At 38.1% G+C, this 18,519-nt stretch overlaps 1 protein-coding gene across 1 annotated transcript in view; it reads left to right on the forward strand.

Annotated features, from left to right (window-relative positions):
- The first annotated feature begins 511 nt into the window (after positions 1 to 511).
- CD8B (CD8 subunit beta) overlaps positions 512 to 18,519 on the forward strand; it is a 32,061-nt gene continuing 14,053 nt past the window's right edge. Inside the window, exons 1-2 of the mRNA XM_075332657.1 lie at positions 512 to 591; positions 15,826 to 16,197. Coding sequence (XP_075188772.1) covers positions 522 to 591; positions 15,826 to 16,197 — 442 coding nt within the window. The 5' untranslated portion in view covers positions 512 to 521. The remainder of the gene's footprint in view (positions 592 to 15,825; positions 16,198 to 18,519) is intronic.

The raw sequence follows: 18,519 nt of genomic DNA on the forward strand, positions 1-18,519 counted from the left end.
AACGTTGGGGTTAGAGAAACCAGATCTGCAGCTATCAGCTGGTTATTGCGGTGGTTTCAGTCTTAAAAAAGAGGTATCCATATGGGTTGACCATTTTTAGTCTTCCATGAGTATAATGAGGCACTGGGGCAATTACATAGATGTCCGTAGTTGCACGCTATTGGTAGTGCAGAGGTTGTCGTCTCGGGCCGCCATTTTTCAAGACCCAAGAGTCTACGAGTAAAAGATATTATAGAATAGGATAAATCCTATAAGGAGTAATGTTATAATGTGTGATGGAAAGTGCCTCTATGGGGAGGTCAGGGCTGTACAGATGTCCATACATGAAGCTCTCTAACCCCATCGGTGGCCACCGTTGACTAGACCCTTCCAGGATGTCTTGCTGACTTGTTGATTTCTCTGTAGAGGATGTGATGCAGGGGATTGGCTGTGGGCCGGTGCACGTGTGTCTGTAGGAGGATGATGTTCATGGCTTACACAGAATCAGCTGCAACCGTCTTACACCCATGTTTTCTGCAAAGATGAAGCAGCTTGGACGGAGGGGATCCTGCATTGCACATTGCTTCTTTCTCATCGGTTTCTTTGTCACCGGTAAGGAGGTTACGGGGGGAGAGATGAAACGATAAGAAATCTAGGACATAAGTGGCAGCTAGATGTGAAATTTCTTTTTTTTTTACTGACTCATGTAAAGTTTTGATCAAAGCCAAACCTTCATAAAACCAGTGTAATATACATCATATACCAGGGGATACTTATGACATAGTCATGGCTAACGTCTGGGCTAATGTCCTCCACCTCACTTCACCGGATTCTTGGACATCATATACCAGTGGCCACTTACGACACAGTCATGGCCAACTTTTGGACTAATGTCCGGATTTTTGCCCAATGTCACATTAGGGTCATAACTGCCATATTGTCGTTAAACTCTTCGAGTTCTTAATGGGACGATCGGCGCTTGTTGTGGGCCCATTACCTATGGGTGAACCCTGGGAAGGCTATATATCTCATATTGATCATCTGTTTAGATAACAAATATCTAAAATTCCAATTTTTTAAAAAAATACGTTTTATGGCACCAGCAATTTTTTTTATATTACATTTTTAGTTTCCCTACATTGTGTATTTTTGGTTCTATTCAAATTGTTGGCGGTGATCTCAAACAGTGTTTATTCTGTCTATTTCTAACTATATAGATAATAGTATTTTATTACTTTATATATATATTGTATATAGTTTTACCTATTTCATTTTTACTCTATTTTTCGTAAAAAAAAAACCAACAATATTTTCAGTTCCTGACATCACATTGGGCCTTTGTGTTGTGCGATCGGTTAGAGGGAGGATGGTTTGGCTTTATATCGGATATTGTTATCATCCACCTTCTATTGCCATGTTTTTTAGATGTCCTTTGCTTTTTTTTTAACCTCTAGAAGAAAATATATCAAAATCATAGATAAAAAAAACCCAGATATATCCAAAATCTCCAATGAATGAATGCACCAAAAATATACAATTGTACGATAGAAGATCGTAAAAGAATCTTTACGAAGGGGGAAAATATTTTCTTTCTTACCAATTTTTAGAAAAATAAATCCCAAAAATATTCACTAATTAAAAAAGATTTACCTACATTTTTGGATAAATATTTGAAAGAAAATTCTAAATGTACAATTTACTTGACTATTAAAGATCAGATCAGAACTGGGTGGAGGAATGATCAGAAAGTTCAGAACTTTCTCAAAAATTTCAGTCCAGTTTTAGACGTCTGCTGCTAAAATGAAACAGAAATTGAATTTGTACGGATGTTTATTAGTTACGTCCTGAATTGATCGCAGAGGGAAGGAAGAAAAATGTTTAGTATTTTGTATTTTAGTAGTTTTCATTATAATAATTTAATTACTGTTTTTGTTTTTTGTCGTTTTTTTGCCTAAAAATTATCACTTTTTTTATGAAGGACATTATTATGACAGTCCCTAACCTCCTACACTGGGCCTTCATAATTAAACAGAGCCAGTAGTTTTCATATTAATAATTTAACTACTGTTTTGGGGGTTTTTATACTTTTTTTGCCTAAAAATTATCACTTTTTTACACAGTATATTATTATGACAGTCCCTAACCTCCTACACTGGGCCTTCATAATTAAACAGAGCCAGTAGTTTTCATATTAATAATTTAACTACTGTTTTTGGGGTTTTTTTATACTTTTTTTGCCTAAAAATAATCACGATTTTACACAGTATATTATTATGACAGTCCCTAACCTCCTACACTGGGCCTTCATAATTAAACAGAGCCAGTAGTTTTCAAAATTATTAATGATGATTATTAATTATTAATAAAAAAATTATTAATGATTTAATTACTGTTTTTGTTTGTTTGTTTTTTTATTATTTTTATTTGCCTAAAAATTATCCCTTTTTTTACGCAAGATATTATTATGACAGTCTCTAACCTCCTACACTGGGCCTTCATAATAATTCTGGGCCACTCTCAATTTGAGAGTGAAAGCAAAAAAAAAAGCCTTCAGGACAACTGTTGTTATCGCGGGGGCCGATAAACAGAAATGGTGTTTTATAATGTAAAAAAAAAATTACACAAATATTTAGATTTATTTTATTGTAGCATTGGTAAGTTATCTCTACGTTTTTTATGCTGTTTGCTAAAATTGGCCTAAAATGTCAAGAAAAAAAAATTACAAAAAAATAATAGAATAAAATAAATAAAAATAAAATAATAGAATAAAATAATAGAATAAAAAAATGTAAAAAAATAATAGAATAAAAAAAAAGAAAATAATGAAGAAATATTGACAGAATCATTTATATTCGGAATCATTGGGGTTAAAAATATTTACTTTTCTTCTGTTTAGCATAAATAATGGTTACCAGTCATAACTGGGAAAGTGATATTTTTAATATAATTTCGCCTATAATCTGGATACTATATGACCACATGATAGTGACCACGAAATAGACGGATATTTTTTAATTTATTTATTTTTTATATTTTTTTGTTTGCTTCTATCACTCAAGTTTGTGCCTCAAAAACAACAATACGATAGAAAACAATTTTCAGAGTCTTTTGAGCCAAAACACTTAGCAAAGATCAATCTATAATTATGTTTATTAGTATTTGGCTTAGAATTTCCAATTTTGGGAAAAAAAAGTAGAATATTTTGGATTTTGGAATCGTGACATATGGAGTGTCTATGACTTTGTAAAATAAAATTGTTGAGGCTTTGCCTTGTGCATGAGGCCCAAATACAGGACAAGTGGCAAGGAATTGCGAAAATTGTTGGAATTGTTGATCGTCATGTTGAGATATCATTGTCAAGGGGTTTGTGGAAATTGGTGCGATCTTGGGCTGTGATGCATGGACGGTCCACAGCTCTCCCAACCGGTGGAGCATGACCGCTTCATATATTGCTATGAGGCTGTGACCTCGGGTCAGGAGAGCCGCGTACAGTCCGTGCATCGCGACTCAAGATCGCACCAATTTCCACAAACCCCTAGATAACAATTTTTCGAGGAGACCGTCAACAATTCCAATGCTTCTCGCCATTCCTTGCCATTTTTCCAGTAAATCGCACCGATTTGCACAGATGTCTTTGAGGAGTTTGACCCGGATTTTGGTGCTGATTTTCTTCCAAAATATACTCAAATCTGACCACAATTCACATCCCATGTATATGACCAGAGTTTCTGCAACCTTGTTAAAATGAGCTGAACGAAATCTGGGGGCAGATTTGTGTTCTACTCTCGAAAATAAAATCTGCCTCGGCAAATAAATGATCTCAACATTGCCTCAACACGTCAGACTATCCCCTACCCTTGCAAACTTCAAACGGAACCTGAAAACGCACCTGTTCCGAAATGCCTACAATCTACAATGAACTCGCTGCCGCCCGACCACCGTGCGGAGCTGCCGCCCGACCACCGTGCGGAGCTGCCGCCCGACCACCGTGCGGAGCTGCCGCCCGACCACCGTGCGGAGCTGCCGCCCGACCACCGTGCGGAGCTGCCGCCCGACCACCGTGCGGAGCTGCCGCCCGACCTACACCCCACCTATTGTCTCCTCCTCATAATCCTATAGAATGTAAGCCCGCAAGGGTAGGGCCCTCTTCCCTCTGTACTAGTCTGTCTACTGTAACTTGTATACGTATTTTGTATGTAACCCCCTTCTCATGTACAGCACCATGGAATTAATGGTGCTCTATAAATAAATAATAATAATAATAATAATAATAATAATAATAATAATAATAATCTCACTACTTTTGAGACAGTTGTGCACAGAAGGAGGATAAGCAAGGATAAGCCCTTTAAAATTGGGATACTCCCCTTGGGAATAAGTTGCGCCCTCACCAGAAAATCCACACAAGTGTCAGCAAAGATATCTACTGCGGAAAACACCCCGGCTTGTATGCCGTCATGTGCCTGGATAAAAAACCTTAAAGTATAGCCATAGTGATGTGAATTCGAGCTGAAATTGACATCCAAAATTTTGCCAAGGTGATTTTGCCCAAAAAAAAGCTAAGAAACTGTTCTTCTTTAGAAATAAACCATGCAGCGTTGCAACAAAAATGGTGCGTGTGAATATGGCCTTCAATTCCGGCACAACTACAATGTCAGATGCAAAAAATCCATATTGGACGTTGCGTGTACTGGCACCAGCGAAACACATCCAATGGAACATGCCAAATTTCTTTGTAAAACTTTGCATGAATCAGCAATATGGGGTAAATACAAGGCTATAAGAGAATGGAGTTCAGCAGTAAAATGTCGGTAAGAGGAAAAGCGAAGCAGATGCTCCTCACGTCGAGAGATGGCGATCAATGTGGGTCAGAAGCTAGTTTGTAGCAAAAGATCAAAAAAGAAAAAGAAAACTGCAGTAAACACATAACAAAGGCGCAAATAAACAGCTGTGACGAAAATTAGGATATCGGGACACGAAAAAAAATATATGCTCTACCTCATTTTAAGGAGTCTACGGGATTTATTCTCCGAAGGGTTTTTGAGTTTTGTGGTCCCAGAAATTTGGTAAATATTTTCTTAGAATTTGATATTCAGGTACTTTGCTTAAATAAAGCTTATTTCCACCGTGGAATAACTTTTATGTAAGAAAAAATGGTAGTCAGGTAAAAAGGAGACACTAGGGACAGTAAGTCTAGAGCTACACGGTGACTTCTTATCTCGCGACGTTCCAGAGACCACAGAAGTGGCAGATAACACTGACATTCCCCGACAGCGAGTTTTATAGTTGCACTATACAGATTCACCCTCTAGCCCCAGCTCTGGGTAATAGGAAATTGGGGTAAATTGCTACAAAATTGCACAACTGTGCAGACCCAACTGTACCTTACGGGGAAAACAAAAGGAAACACTTGGGACCATAAGTCTGGAGCTACATGGTCACTTCTTATTTCGCAACATTCCAGAGGCCACAGAAGCAGCACTGAAACACGGATATTCCCGGACAACGAGTTGCAAAGTTGCATTATATAGATTCACCCTGTAGCCCCAGTTTTGGATAATGGAAAATTGGGGTAAACTGCTACAAAATTGCAGAACTGTGCAGACCCAACTGTACCTTACGGGAAAACAAAAGAAAACACTTGGGATGGTAAGTCTGGAGCTACATGGTCACTCCTTCTCTCGCAACGTTCCAGAGGCCACAGAAGCGGCAGATAATACAGATATTCCTGGACAACGAGTTGGAAAGTTGCACTATATAGATTCACCATGTAGCTCCAGCTCTGGGTAATGGGAAATTGGGGTAAATTGCTACAAAATTGAAGAATTGTGCAGATCCAACTGTACCTTACGGGAAAACAAAATGCCCAACCTAATACTTCCATGGTTGCCTTTACCTCTTCTTTGTAGGCCACCAACACCTAAAGACTATGTTGAAGAAGAAACCCAACGTTCACAGTCTGAGGATGACGTATCCAAATAATTTTTTTATATGTTTTATATTTTTTTTGACACTTAGGACCTATTAAAATACAACAGATCAGCAAACAGAAAACGAGCCTATTGAAAAATATATCGTTACAATAAACCGATGTGTCTGTAGACGGCTTAAAAAATTTAAAGAATAAAAAAAGGCATTGAATAAAAAAGAGCAAATAGGTAATGGCTCGGAAGCCGCCACTATTTTATACATAAAGTGAGGAAAAAAAGATGGCAGTAGCAAGATCGCCGCAAAATTAACAAAGAGGATGACGAAGAAGACACTTCGGAGAAAAACACTGCCGGCATTTTGCTGAAGAGTCATCTGCTTCAAAAGCTATGAGCGTACACCGACATATAATTGATGCCATGGGCACATGCCCTGAGACATTGTCATCGGGGAGGGATGGTTTTGGAACCGGTGTCTCACATTTACTGGAGTTGGACTCCAGTGTTTTCGTGACCTGTTAGATATTTTATGATGACCATTGCTATAGAAATAGGCCAACTCAGCGACTTACATATTATTGGTGCAACCTGTGCAGTCGCACAGGGGCCCAAGTGGTCAGGGGGACCACATTTCTACCTCAAATCCAGGTGGTATTGTGTATTTTGATGAGTTATTGGACTGAAAAGGGCCCATATATTGTTTTTGCACAGGGGTCCTTATCGGTGTGTGTCCACCAGTGGGTCACCTATCAACTAAACGATCATTTGGCCAACAGTTAACAGTCCCTATTTCCCTAAATCCGTAGGCAGGTTGCACATGGTTTGAGTACACAGTCAATGATTGGAAGGTTCTGACTGCCCGCCGGGTCTCCTAAGCTGAGCAAACTGCTTCAGTTGTGCTTATGAGGCCATGAGCTCAGGTGGAACTGGGTCATCCAATATGAGAAAGGTCCGTGTTTCATGGATGTGTGAAACCGGCCTTAGTCAACCTGGATGATATTACAACAAAGCTCAGGAGATGCATGGCGGACTGCAACTCCAACATGACCAATGCTTGTTTAAACCATAGAAAACAACTAAGCCATATCACTGTTAACAGATCTCCGTTCCTAAGCTTCACTACTCTTACTGTAAAGAAGCCTTTCCACAGTGGATGTCTAAATCTCCTTGTCTCATGCATGTCTCATCGGCCCGATCTCGGATCACAATGCACTGACTCTCCTAAGCCGAGAGTGACAGCCTCATAGAAATATATGGATCAGTCACACTACGGAGACGCGCAGCCAGGCAGTGAATTGTGATCCCAGATCGGACTGAGGATCGGGGTGTCTAAAAGAACCCTAAATAAATTCCCCTTGAAGGAGTCTCGTTAAAAGAAAACTCTTGAATCTCATGTATTGTTTTAGTTGCCCGCTTTCAAACCGTCTCCGACCCTACTCTATCCTTTAAACAATGAAAAGCCCCAAACTGTTTTCCACATTTAAGGTGTGGTTTTAAAAAACATTTATGTACCAGAAATATTATATCTGGTGATAGGTTTATAGCCATCTTTTTTTTTTTACACCCTTCACCTTTGTAGCTTTTGCAGCTGCTGCTTGACGTTGAGTATTGCCATCATTCCCACTTATAACCAGATTATCCAGGTTCTCCTCTTGTTCTGTTTTCTCCATTCTTATTCCATTTAATGTGACCTAAATGGCAAACTTTAGGCACTCTATCACAAACAAGAAAAAAAACTTAGGATCAGCTCACCCCATCTAGAAGATTGTCTTCTAGAGAAGATCCTGGTGAGAAACCGGGAAAGACACTGAGGAATACTGTGAAAAATTCCAGCAAGAAAATATTCTAAAATCCAAGACTTTAATTATTCATTAAAAAAAATTCCATTACAAAAGGTGTATAAAAACACAAGGAATTTTTTTTCCGACGCCACATCATGTTTGACATTGAAAAAAGGAGGTTGATCTGAAACATGTCTGTGTCTGGACCTTTATGATGTGGCGTCGGAAAAAAATTTCCTTGTGTTTTTATGCACCTTTTGTAATGGAATTTTTTTTAATGGAATAAGTAAAGTCTTGGATTTTAGAAGATTTTCTTGCTGGAATTTTTCACAGTATTTCTCATAGGCACTCTATATGCCGCTATATGGTGCTTCGTATGGCACCATATTATGTAGGTAATCTCCTTCACGTGCAATGTTTTACAGTAGAATACGTCCGTAATACGGCACCTGCTGGAACGTTGCACAAGTGGCATGAAATCTGACAAAAGGAAAGTTGATTGTGTCTCCATATAAAATGAGGGGCCTATGGAGGCATATATTCTGCCTCTACAGCTCAGAGATGGTGCTGTGCCATAATACGGCTTGTGCAAGAGGCCATGGAGTCGCTGGGACACTCTGTCCCGCCATGCTATGCTCCATGAGGGGCCATAGGTTCGGAGCTTTTCTGGCATTGCAGGGAAGATTTTTTTGTCTAATGGAATTTTTTTTAAATTTTTTAGACTTTGTGTGAAATCAGAGGCGTACAGAGTAAATTTTCCCCCTCCATGCAAACTTGACCCTAATCTCGGAAATACCGGTCCACTCTGGGCATGTTTAGTCCATAGGACCTCGGTGTCTTCACAGAACATATTCGTGCACCATGGCACATGGCTTGTCATAATGTACATCCTCATGGCTCATGTACGTGGCTGTTTTAGCCGAGATTCAGGCAGAATTTTTGCAGTGGTTCCTTGGAACGGATTTGCTCCAAACATCCTTCCCGAAGTCTAGAAAACTCTTCCTATTAATTCATATAATTCATAATTTTTCAAGCATGAAGACGTTTTAAGATATGTTCACATTAATTAGTAAGAACTGAGTGAAAAGTCCAAGTTTTTGAAGAGTTTTGTATTTTGAAGGTGGAATTTGGAGAACTTCCGCTCCAAAAACTAAGAAAAAAAAGACTCAGTTGTGAACACACCCTTATACAACGCCTGGTTGAAAATGAAATCCGCGCCAATCGAAAAACTGCAGAAGTGCTTCAGAAAGCGTAAAAATCCACGAAAAAGGAAACATTTACCGAAACGGTTTCCACTTGACCACCTAAAAAAAATGCTATATAAATATAGTCTTTGGGTTTGTGCACATGATGTCTTTCAGACACAAGTGGAACCATCGTGGTTTTCTTAGGCCAAGACTCTTTAGGAAAAAGCTGGCCATCTTTTTCCTAAAGTGCTTTTTTTTTGCCACCGTTTTTGTATCCGCTCCACCATCTACATCTTTTTTTTTTAAACTACACTTAGCAAGCAGATTCCTAATGGAAGCCTCCCGAGAAGTGCTACATTTAACCATTTCACGGTTTCCAAATCCTGAAGCAACTACAAGAAGTAACAAAAGACGGAACGTGTCCACAGTAGTGTCGTTTTATACATTGCTGTGCATTATGTATAATTTTTGGGGGCGGTTTTGCCTAAAAATGATGCCGTGTCCACGTACCCTTTCCACTCAAAAAAATCTCTCAATTTCCTCCTGACGGTGACTATAGTCTGGGTAGATGCTGTGGTATCCAAAAACCATAGGGTACCTGCCAGTCTGGTGAATAGGGACTCATGAGAATATACACCAAGAAGAGTTCCTGTAGACTTTTGGAATATGGGGTCAATATGACCCCATGCAGATTGGTTGAACCAGTGATTTTTTTTGTCATGGTACTGGACAAGGGTTAAACTCTTTCCTGAACACATGGCGCTGGACAGCAGGTAGTACCACAGTGCTAAGAGCTTCGTGCAAAGCCGGTAGGTTCTGGGCACTGCTGTATACAGTCTGTAGATAAGGGTACGCTCTCATGAGCGTATGACATGCGCAAGTCTCGCATCGCATCACCCGGCACGGCCGTACACTCTCCGGACAGGAGCGGCTCAGCTGCATACAAATACATGCAGCCGACCAACTCCTGTCTGGAGAGTGTGCGGCCGTGCCGGGTGATGCGATGCGAGACTTGCGCAAGTCATACGCTTATGTGAGTGTACTCTAAGGGTAAGTACAGGCGACCGTATTCTCCACATCCGAGAAAAACAAGACCATTATGCTACTCAGAATCTGATCAGAGTGGGATCCATTTTTCTTAAGGGTTGGAGAAAAAAAATAAGTTCCTCCATCTTCTCCATTCTTTCAGTCTGTGAAAATCGGACCACACTTGGATATTGTCAGATGTTTTTCATGGACACGTAGACTTGATTGGGCGAGTGCCATCTGAGTATTGGAGGATGTGATTTTTTTCACATGCCGAATCAGTCAGTGAAAAAAAAAAAAGTTCATCTGCCTGGCCTCACTGAATAATAGTGGTCCAAATGTGATCCTTTTTTTTCATGGACAGCATCTGCACGAGGCTTAAAGGGGTTTCCCCACGAAAAAAGTGCCGTTAAACATTGACTTTTATCAATAGATCCTGGAATAATAATAATTTCCACAATTGGATGTGTTTATGTAAAATGTCCATGTGCTGAGATAATCTTATCTATGTGTCCCTGCTGTGTACTGTGTAATGGCCGTGTCTGACCGTACAGGGACATGGTCTGATCATACCACATCTCCTGGGTAGGGGAGGAAGCAAAAGAGAGTATACAGACATTACAGCATAGGATCACAAATTATTCTTTCTTTGAGGAAAAACCTTTTTTAAAAAACAGGCAGAGAAATGTTTTACCTCACAGAAAGAATTATTTGCGATCTTTTGCTGTAATGGCTGTATACTTTATTACTTCTCCCCCGGCTGAAGAGATGTGGTAGGATCAGATCATGCCCCTGTACGATCAGATACGGCTATTACACAGTACACAGCAGGGGCACATATATAAGATTATCTCAGCACAGGAACAGTTTATATAAACACATCCAATTGTGGAAATTTTTATTGCTCCAAGATCTATTGATTAAAATCAACTTTGTGTGAGGGACAAACCCCTTTAAGGCCCTGCCCGGTGCACAAGCCCTATGACCAGATTCATAATCCATCCTACACGGACCGGTCTCTGGTCTCCGGCCCCTGAACTTGATAGCCTCATAGGCAAACCTAATCATGTCTAACTTGAGTAAGGAGATATTCGTAGGGCCCATGTATCACAGTCCGTACTCAGATGTAGGATTATGACATAATGATGATATCCGACACACTAAATAAACAAATTCTGGGATGCTTTTCCTCCTGACAATAGTCACTATGGAAATCATGTTATTTCTGTATATGAAATATAATAAATTACACCAATACAGAACCAGGTACAAGATAAATTATACTTGGTAAAAATAAAATCTGGAAAAAATACATACAAAAAAAGATATAAATAAAGAATAAATATAAAAATATATTTTGGAACTTACATCTTTTAAAAAAATAAGTAAAATATAATCATAATAATAATAATAATAATAATAATAATAATAATAATAATGTAAAAAAACATAAAATAATAATAGTAATGTAAACACATAAAATAATAATAGTAATGTAAACAAATAATAATGTAAGCACATAATCATAATATAATAATAATGATGATGATGATGATGATGATGATGATGAAAGCACATATAATAATAATAATGATAATTTAAGCACATAATAATAATATAACACATAAAATACTAATAAAAATGTAAACACATATAATACTACTAATAATATAAACACATAAAATGATAATAATAATAAATAATAATAATGTAAAAAAATAATATAATAGTAATGTAAACACATAAAATAATATAGTAATGTAAACACATAATAATGTAAGCGCATAATCATAAAAATAATAATAATAATGAAAGCACATATAATAATAATAATAATAATAATGATAATGTAAGCACATAATAATATAATAATAATAATAATAATAATAATAATAATATAAACACATAAAATAATAATAATAAAAATGTAAACACATATAATAATAATATAAACATAATAATAATAATAATAATAATAATAATAATAATATAAACACAAATATTTTTCTGAATTCGCACCTTCTTCTGAACGTAGTGGGGTCTCTGCAGGGAATCCTCGCTGAAATTCTCCATGAATCATATTAGGTGACGTGTATGAAGCAGAAGTCGGGGCTTCCATCCATGTAGGAGTCACAGGTAAAACAGATCTCCCCCCGCAATGACTAACACCGAGCTCTCACTTTCTATACCAGTAATCAATGGAGGTGTCAACTGTGTTACATTAACCCTTTACTATCCCATTTTATTAAGATCATTTGTTAACATAAATGCTCCTTTATTTAATGTTTTTGAGGCACCTCAGAATTGTGGCCATTGCAGCTTTAAATAAGGAGGAAAATAATAGCATAAATTATATGTTATTGACATCATGGATACAAATTGTACATAAAAACGGAAAAGAAGTATTAATGTAAAAAGTATATAAGTGAAAAAAAAATTCAGAAGTTTTGAATTTTCACTTTTTTCCTCCATTTTTTCCAGGAGCCATATCTTTCTTTTTTTATTTTTTCATTGACATAACTATTTTTTCTGGTCCAAGTTGAAGTTAAGAATGGAATGATTTATTTTACTTTATGTTGAACTGAAAAAAAGGGAAAAATACCAAGTAAAATGATGAAAAAATGCATTTCCACTATTATTTTTTATTTCTACGCCAATCATTGTGCAATAAAATGACCTGATATCCTGATTCTTCACATCAGTACGATTACAGTGATACCAAACATAGACTTACAAGGGTTTTTTTTTATAAATATTAATATAGTTGCTTAAAAAATTCTGTACAAATTAAACTGGCGGGGATGTATATATAAATATATATATAAATATATGTATATATATATAAATATATATATAAATAAAATCTCACAAGAACCAAGAGTTTTTTATTTTTCCATCAATTGAGCTGTGTCAGGGCTTGTTTTTTTGTATCTGCGGAGCTTTTTTTATTTTTATTTTATTTTTTTTACTTTTTTAATACGTTGCTTTACTTGCATTTTTAGAGGGAAGGTTCAGCAACAAAATAAAGCCATTTTTTTTTATTCTCATTTTATCTTTGTGCCACTTACCTTCTGAGATAAATACGGTAGTTTTACATTTTGGTTGATAGGATATTTGTGGACAAACAAGTTTTTTTTATTATATTTTTTTTACTATATACTTTTTTCTTTATTAGTCCCATGAAGGACTTAAACCTGTGATTGCTCATTTGCTTTTTCCATAAACTTCAATAGCACAGTGACGGAGGGTCTACGCATGAGTGATGGCGGAGTTTCCTACAGCCATTTATATATTACATAGGTCTTTGACGGGAAATTATTATTTTTCTTGTTATAGTTATATACCTATTTTTCCGTGCAGTTTTGTGCATAGTATGTGCTTTATTAATGCATATACTCCTGCCTGTTGCCCCATAATCTGAATCTGTTTGTATACTGATGTATACCAAATGCAGGAGAAACACCAGGCACTGCTGAAAATCCTCAGCCGTCACTGACTTTGTTGTACCTTGTGGGGAAGCCAGAGTCAATACGGGTCCACAATCCTATAAAAAAAGACCATCTGTAGAATCCATCCAAAGGGAGAAAGGCAGCAGTCACCATATTTCTGTATCCACCATTTATTCGTGCACGCAGAGCAGATACATCAAAAGTGGGGGGAGGTAAGGAGAGGCAGAGGGGTGAGGATGATGGCACACCGTTTCGCACAAATGTGCTTCGGCAGGTCCTGTGGAGATCAGCTTCAGGCTGGGCTTCATAGAAGATCAACATCAGGCTTGGCTTCATAGGAGATTAGCCTCAGACTGTGCTTCCTTTATCAGCATCAGGCTGGGATTCATAGAAGATCATCATCAGGCTGCCCTTCATAGGTGTTTAGCATCAGACTGTGCTTCAAACAAGATCAACATTAGGCTGGGCTTCATAGGAGATTAGTCTCAGACTAGGATTCATAAAAGATCAGCCTCAGGCTGGGCCTTAAGGGAGATCTGCATCAGGCTGGGCCTCATAAGATATCAGCCTCAGGCTGGCCTTCATAGAAGATCAACATCAGGCTTGGCTTCATAGGAGATCAGACTAAGGCTGGGCTTCCTTGATAAGCATCAGACTGGGATTCATAGAAGATCATCATCAGGCTGCCCTTCATAGGAGTTGAGCATCAGGCTGGGCTTCAAAGAAGACCAACATCAGGCTGGGTTTCATAGGAGATCAGCCTCAGACTGGGATTCATGGAAGATCAGCCTCAAGCTGGGCTTCATGGGACATCTGCATCAGGCTGGGCCTCATAACATATCAGCCTCAGGCTGGCCTTCATAGGACTTCAGCATCAGGCTGGACTTCATAGAAGATCAGCCTCTAGCTGGCCTTTATAGGAAATCAACCTCAAGCTGGGCTTCATAAGAGATCAGCCTCAGGCTGGGATTCATAAGAGATTACCATCAGGCTGGCTTTGATAGATCATTATACAATATTCTGCATATAGAACAACCCATCAGATGACCACAGATTCAAGTCTACTAATGGGACTAAAAAAATAATTAAAAAGCAAAAATCAACAAAAAAGATCCTAACTTGAATCACTTTCTATTCCCCTCCCCCATTAAAAATAGACATAAAAAAATTCTGTATCGTCTATAAAATTTGATCTATTAAAATCTAAAATTATTTTAACCATACGATCATTCATACAAAAATTAAACCACCAGAATTGCCCTTTTTTTGGTCAGTGCACCTCCACAAAAAATGCTATAAAAAGTAATCATTGTATGAATCCAAACTTATATCAATAAACGCATTAAATTTAATGATGTTCTTAAAAACTACAACTCTCTCCTTGAAAAAAAAAGCCCTTGGACATGTATGCAAACGGAAAAATTAGGAAACAAGTTTGAAGAAGGGGAGGAAAAAACGAAAACCGGCTGCTGCGGAAAAGGATTAATATAAAACCTGTTTTATCTTTAGTTTTGTTTTTCGGTGATGATTGTAGTATGTACAGTGGCACTAATCATGGTTTCCCATGAAGTTTTTCTGTGGCTGGGCATAACATGAGGGTCAAGATAGTAACCAAGGGGGGTCTTCGGCAGAGCTGATTAGCTCATTGATTGGAGAGCAGAGCAGTAGGGGAGATCCGGCGCTGGGGAGGAGGAGTACCTGCTCTGTGTAAGGATGTGTTCACCCTGAGTAATTTTGCTTAGTTTTTCGAGTGAAAACTCTCCAAAATATTCCTCAAAAACTCAAACATTCTGAAAAACGTGGAGTTTATGCTTAGCGTCTACGGGCACAAGGAGATTTTTGGAGCAGAAACTGTGCAGAACCTCTTCAAATCCTGCTCCAAATCTCAAAACTGCTTAAAAACTTGGGGGTTCTCCTCCTCCTCTAAAACACAACACTCCTCCAAAACTTGGAGTTTCCACTGAATTTCCAATCCAAAAAATCAGCCAAAAAAACGTCAGTGTGAACATCTTTAGAATGTGTTCACCTTGTGTCTTTTTTGCTCTGTTGTTTTAGTGAAAAACTCTACAAGATATCCCTTAAAAACTCAAAGGTTCTGAAAAATTTGGAGTTTCTGCTTAACGTCTATGTGCACACAGATTTTTTTGGAGCAGGAACCTCTTCAAATCCTGCTCCAAATCTTAAAACTGCTCAAAATATGGGGGTTCTGCTCAGTTTCTTCTCCAAAAACACTACAAGACTCCATGTCAACACAGTTTGCATCCAAACAAAATTCAGGTTGAAGTATTTAGGAATTGCTTTTCTTAAATTGGAAACTTTCTGGTGTTAGGATGTCTTCCATGGTCCACCTAAGTTTGGTGGATGTCCTCAAAAACTACTTAGATGTTTATTGTGTCTGTGCCCGATAGTTGGCATCATGTGGACCTTTACTCTGGGTTTGTCCTTCATGTTCTTCATGTCTTCTCTTTTCATGCAGGAGTTAATTCATTGTCTGCATTGTTAAGCCAAAGTCCATCACCCATGATCCAATTAGTTAATCAAGCCGTAGAAATTTCTTGTACAGTCAAGGAAGAATCCATGGAAAATCTGGGACTTTACTGGTTACGAAAGACGGAGAGGGACGAAGAGTTGGAGTTCATCATTAGCTCAACAAGTCAATTGGGCAAAGCTTCCTACGGGCACAAAATATCACCAGATAAGTTCAAAATGAAAAGAACCCAATTTCAAAATTATTTCACCCTGAGTATAGCCAACCTGGATCATACCGACAGCGGGGTCTACTACTGCATGACCGCAACATCGATCAAACAGGAGTACGTGTTTGGAAATGGGACGATTCTAAGTGTCGGTGAGTGATTCTTCTCTCGTGATGGGGTCCATGCACGTTGGGCCAGTAAACGAGTGATCAGCCGAACATCAGACCTGTTAGAAGAGCGCTCCCAGACCATACCCCCATTTCTCAAAATGAGTGTATCATCAGAAAATAAGATATTAAAACCAGGTTGTCACATTTTTTTTAAGCTTTGTATAAAAAAAACTAAATTAGCAATCTTAAAATGTTCACACTGGCCACTGGGGCTTCCTAAAAAGAGTTTTCAGCTGTTTCTTTATCATTAGAGGCAGGATTACAATAACCGGTAACACCTCAACGCACAACTGAGATCCACCAATCACACACAATAGGCGATGTCACAGCTGACCTGCTTCTCTTCCCTTCATAATGTCTTCTGCACATGCTCATTAGATGCTTCAATACCAAAGATAGGATCACATTGTGTTCATTGCTGCTAATGTACATGTGCACGTCCTGAAATAAGAGTCTAAAAAAAAAGCCCTAGTGGCCAGTGTGAAAATTGCAAGATTTTTAATTATAAACTAATACAATGAGCAATAATTAATTAAGTTATATATTAATGTAATAATTAATTAAATTAAAATAATGCATTATTTACATATATATATATATATATATATATATGTAGTAGGTGTAGTAATAATAATAATAATAATAATAATAATATTAGCAAACGCAGTGCCTTGCGAAAGTATTTGGCCCCCTTGAATTTTTCAACCTTTTCCCACATTTCAGGCTTCAAACATAAAGATAAAAATGTTAATGTTCTGGTGAAGAATCAACAACAAGTGGGACACAATTGTGAAGGAGAATGAAATGTATTGCTTATTTTAAACTTTAATAAAAAATAAATAACTGAAAATTGGGGCGTGCAATATTATTCATCCCCTTTAAGTTAATACTTTGTAGCGCCACCTTTTGCTACGATTACAGCTGCAGTCGCTTGGGGTATGTGTCTATCAGTTTTGCACATCGAGAGACTGAAATTCTTGCCCATTCTTCCTTTGCAAACAGCTGGAGCTGAGTGAGGTTGGATGGAGAGCGTTTGTGAACAGCAGTTTTCAGCTCTTTCCACAGATTCTCCATTGGGTTCAGGTCTGGACTGTGACTTGGCCATTCTAACACCTGGATACGGTTATTTGTGAACCATTCCATTGTAGATTTTGCTTTATGTTTGGGATCATTGTCTTGTTGGAAGACAAATCTCCGTCCCAGTCTCAGGTCTTTTTCAGACTCCAACAGGTTTTCTTCAAGAATGGTCCTGTATTTGGCTCCATCCATCTTCCCATCAATTTTAACCATCTTCCCTGTCCCTGCTGAAGAAAAGCAGGCCCAACCATGATGCTGCCACCACCATGTTTGACAGTGGGGATGGTGTGTTCAGGGTGATGAGCTGTGTTGCTTTTACACCAAACATATCGTTTGGCATTGTGCCCAAATAGTTCGATTTTGGTTTCATCTGACCAGAGCACCTTCTTCCACATGTTTGGTGTCTCCCAGGTGGCTTGTGGCAAACTTTAAATTACACTTTTTATGGATATCTTTGAGAAATGTCTTTCTTCTTGCCACTCTTCCATAAAGGCCAGGTCTGTGCAGTATATGACTGATTGTTGTCCTATGGACAGACTCTCCCACCTCAGCTGTAGATCTCTGCAGTTCATCCAGAGTGATCATGGGCCTCTTGGCTACATCTCTGATCAGTGTTCTCCTTGTGTGAGATGAAAGTTTGGATGGACGGCCGGGTCTTTGTAGATTTGCAGTGGTATGATTCTCCTTCCATTTCAATATGATCGCTTGTACGTGCTCCTTGGGATGTTTAAAGTTGTGGAAATCTTTTTGTAACCAAATCCGGCTTTAAACATCTCCACAACAGTATCACGGACCTGCCTGTTGTGTTCCTTGGTCTTCATGATGCTATCTGTGCTTTACACAGAACACTGAGACTATCACAGAGCAGGGGCATTTATACAGAGACTTGATTACACACAGGGGATTATATTTATCATCATCAGTCATTTAGGACAACATTGGATCATTCAGAGATCCTCAATGAACTTCTGGAGTGAGTTTGCTGCACTGAAAGTAAAGGGGATGAATAATATTGCACGCCACAATTTTCAGTTTTTTATTTTTTAAAAAAGTTTAAAATAAGCAATAAATTTCGTTCAACTTCACAATTGTGTCCCACTTGTTGTTGCTTCTGAAATGTGGGAAAAGGTTGAAAAATTCAAGGGAACCGAATACTTTCGCAAGGCACTGTATCTCCAATTAGAAATGTAGTATAGTTTTAGTTGTTGCTGTCCCGCTGTGAAGCGC

This window comes from Anomaloglossus baeobatrachus, chromosome 1 (genome assembly GCF_048569485.1).
Source record: "Anomaloglossus baeobatrachus isolate aAnoBae1 chromosome 1, aAnoBae1.hap1, whole genome shotgun sequence".
Classification (NCBI taxonomy): Eukaryota; Metazoa; Chordata; class Amphibia; order Anura; family Aromobatidae; genus Anomaloglossus; species Anomaloglossus baeobatrachus.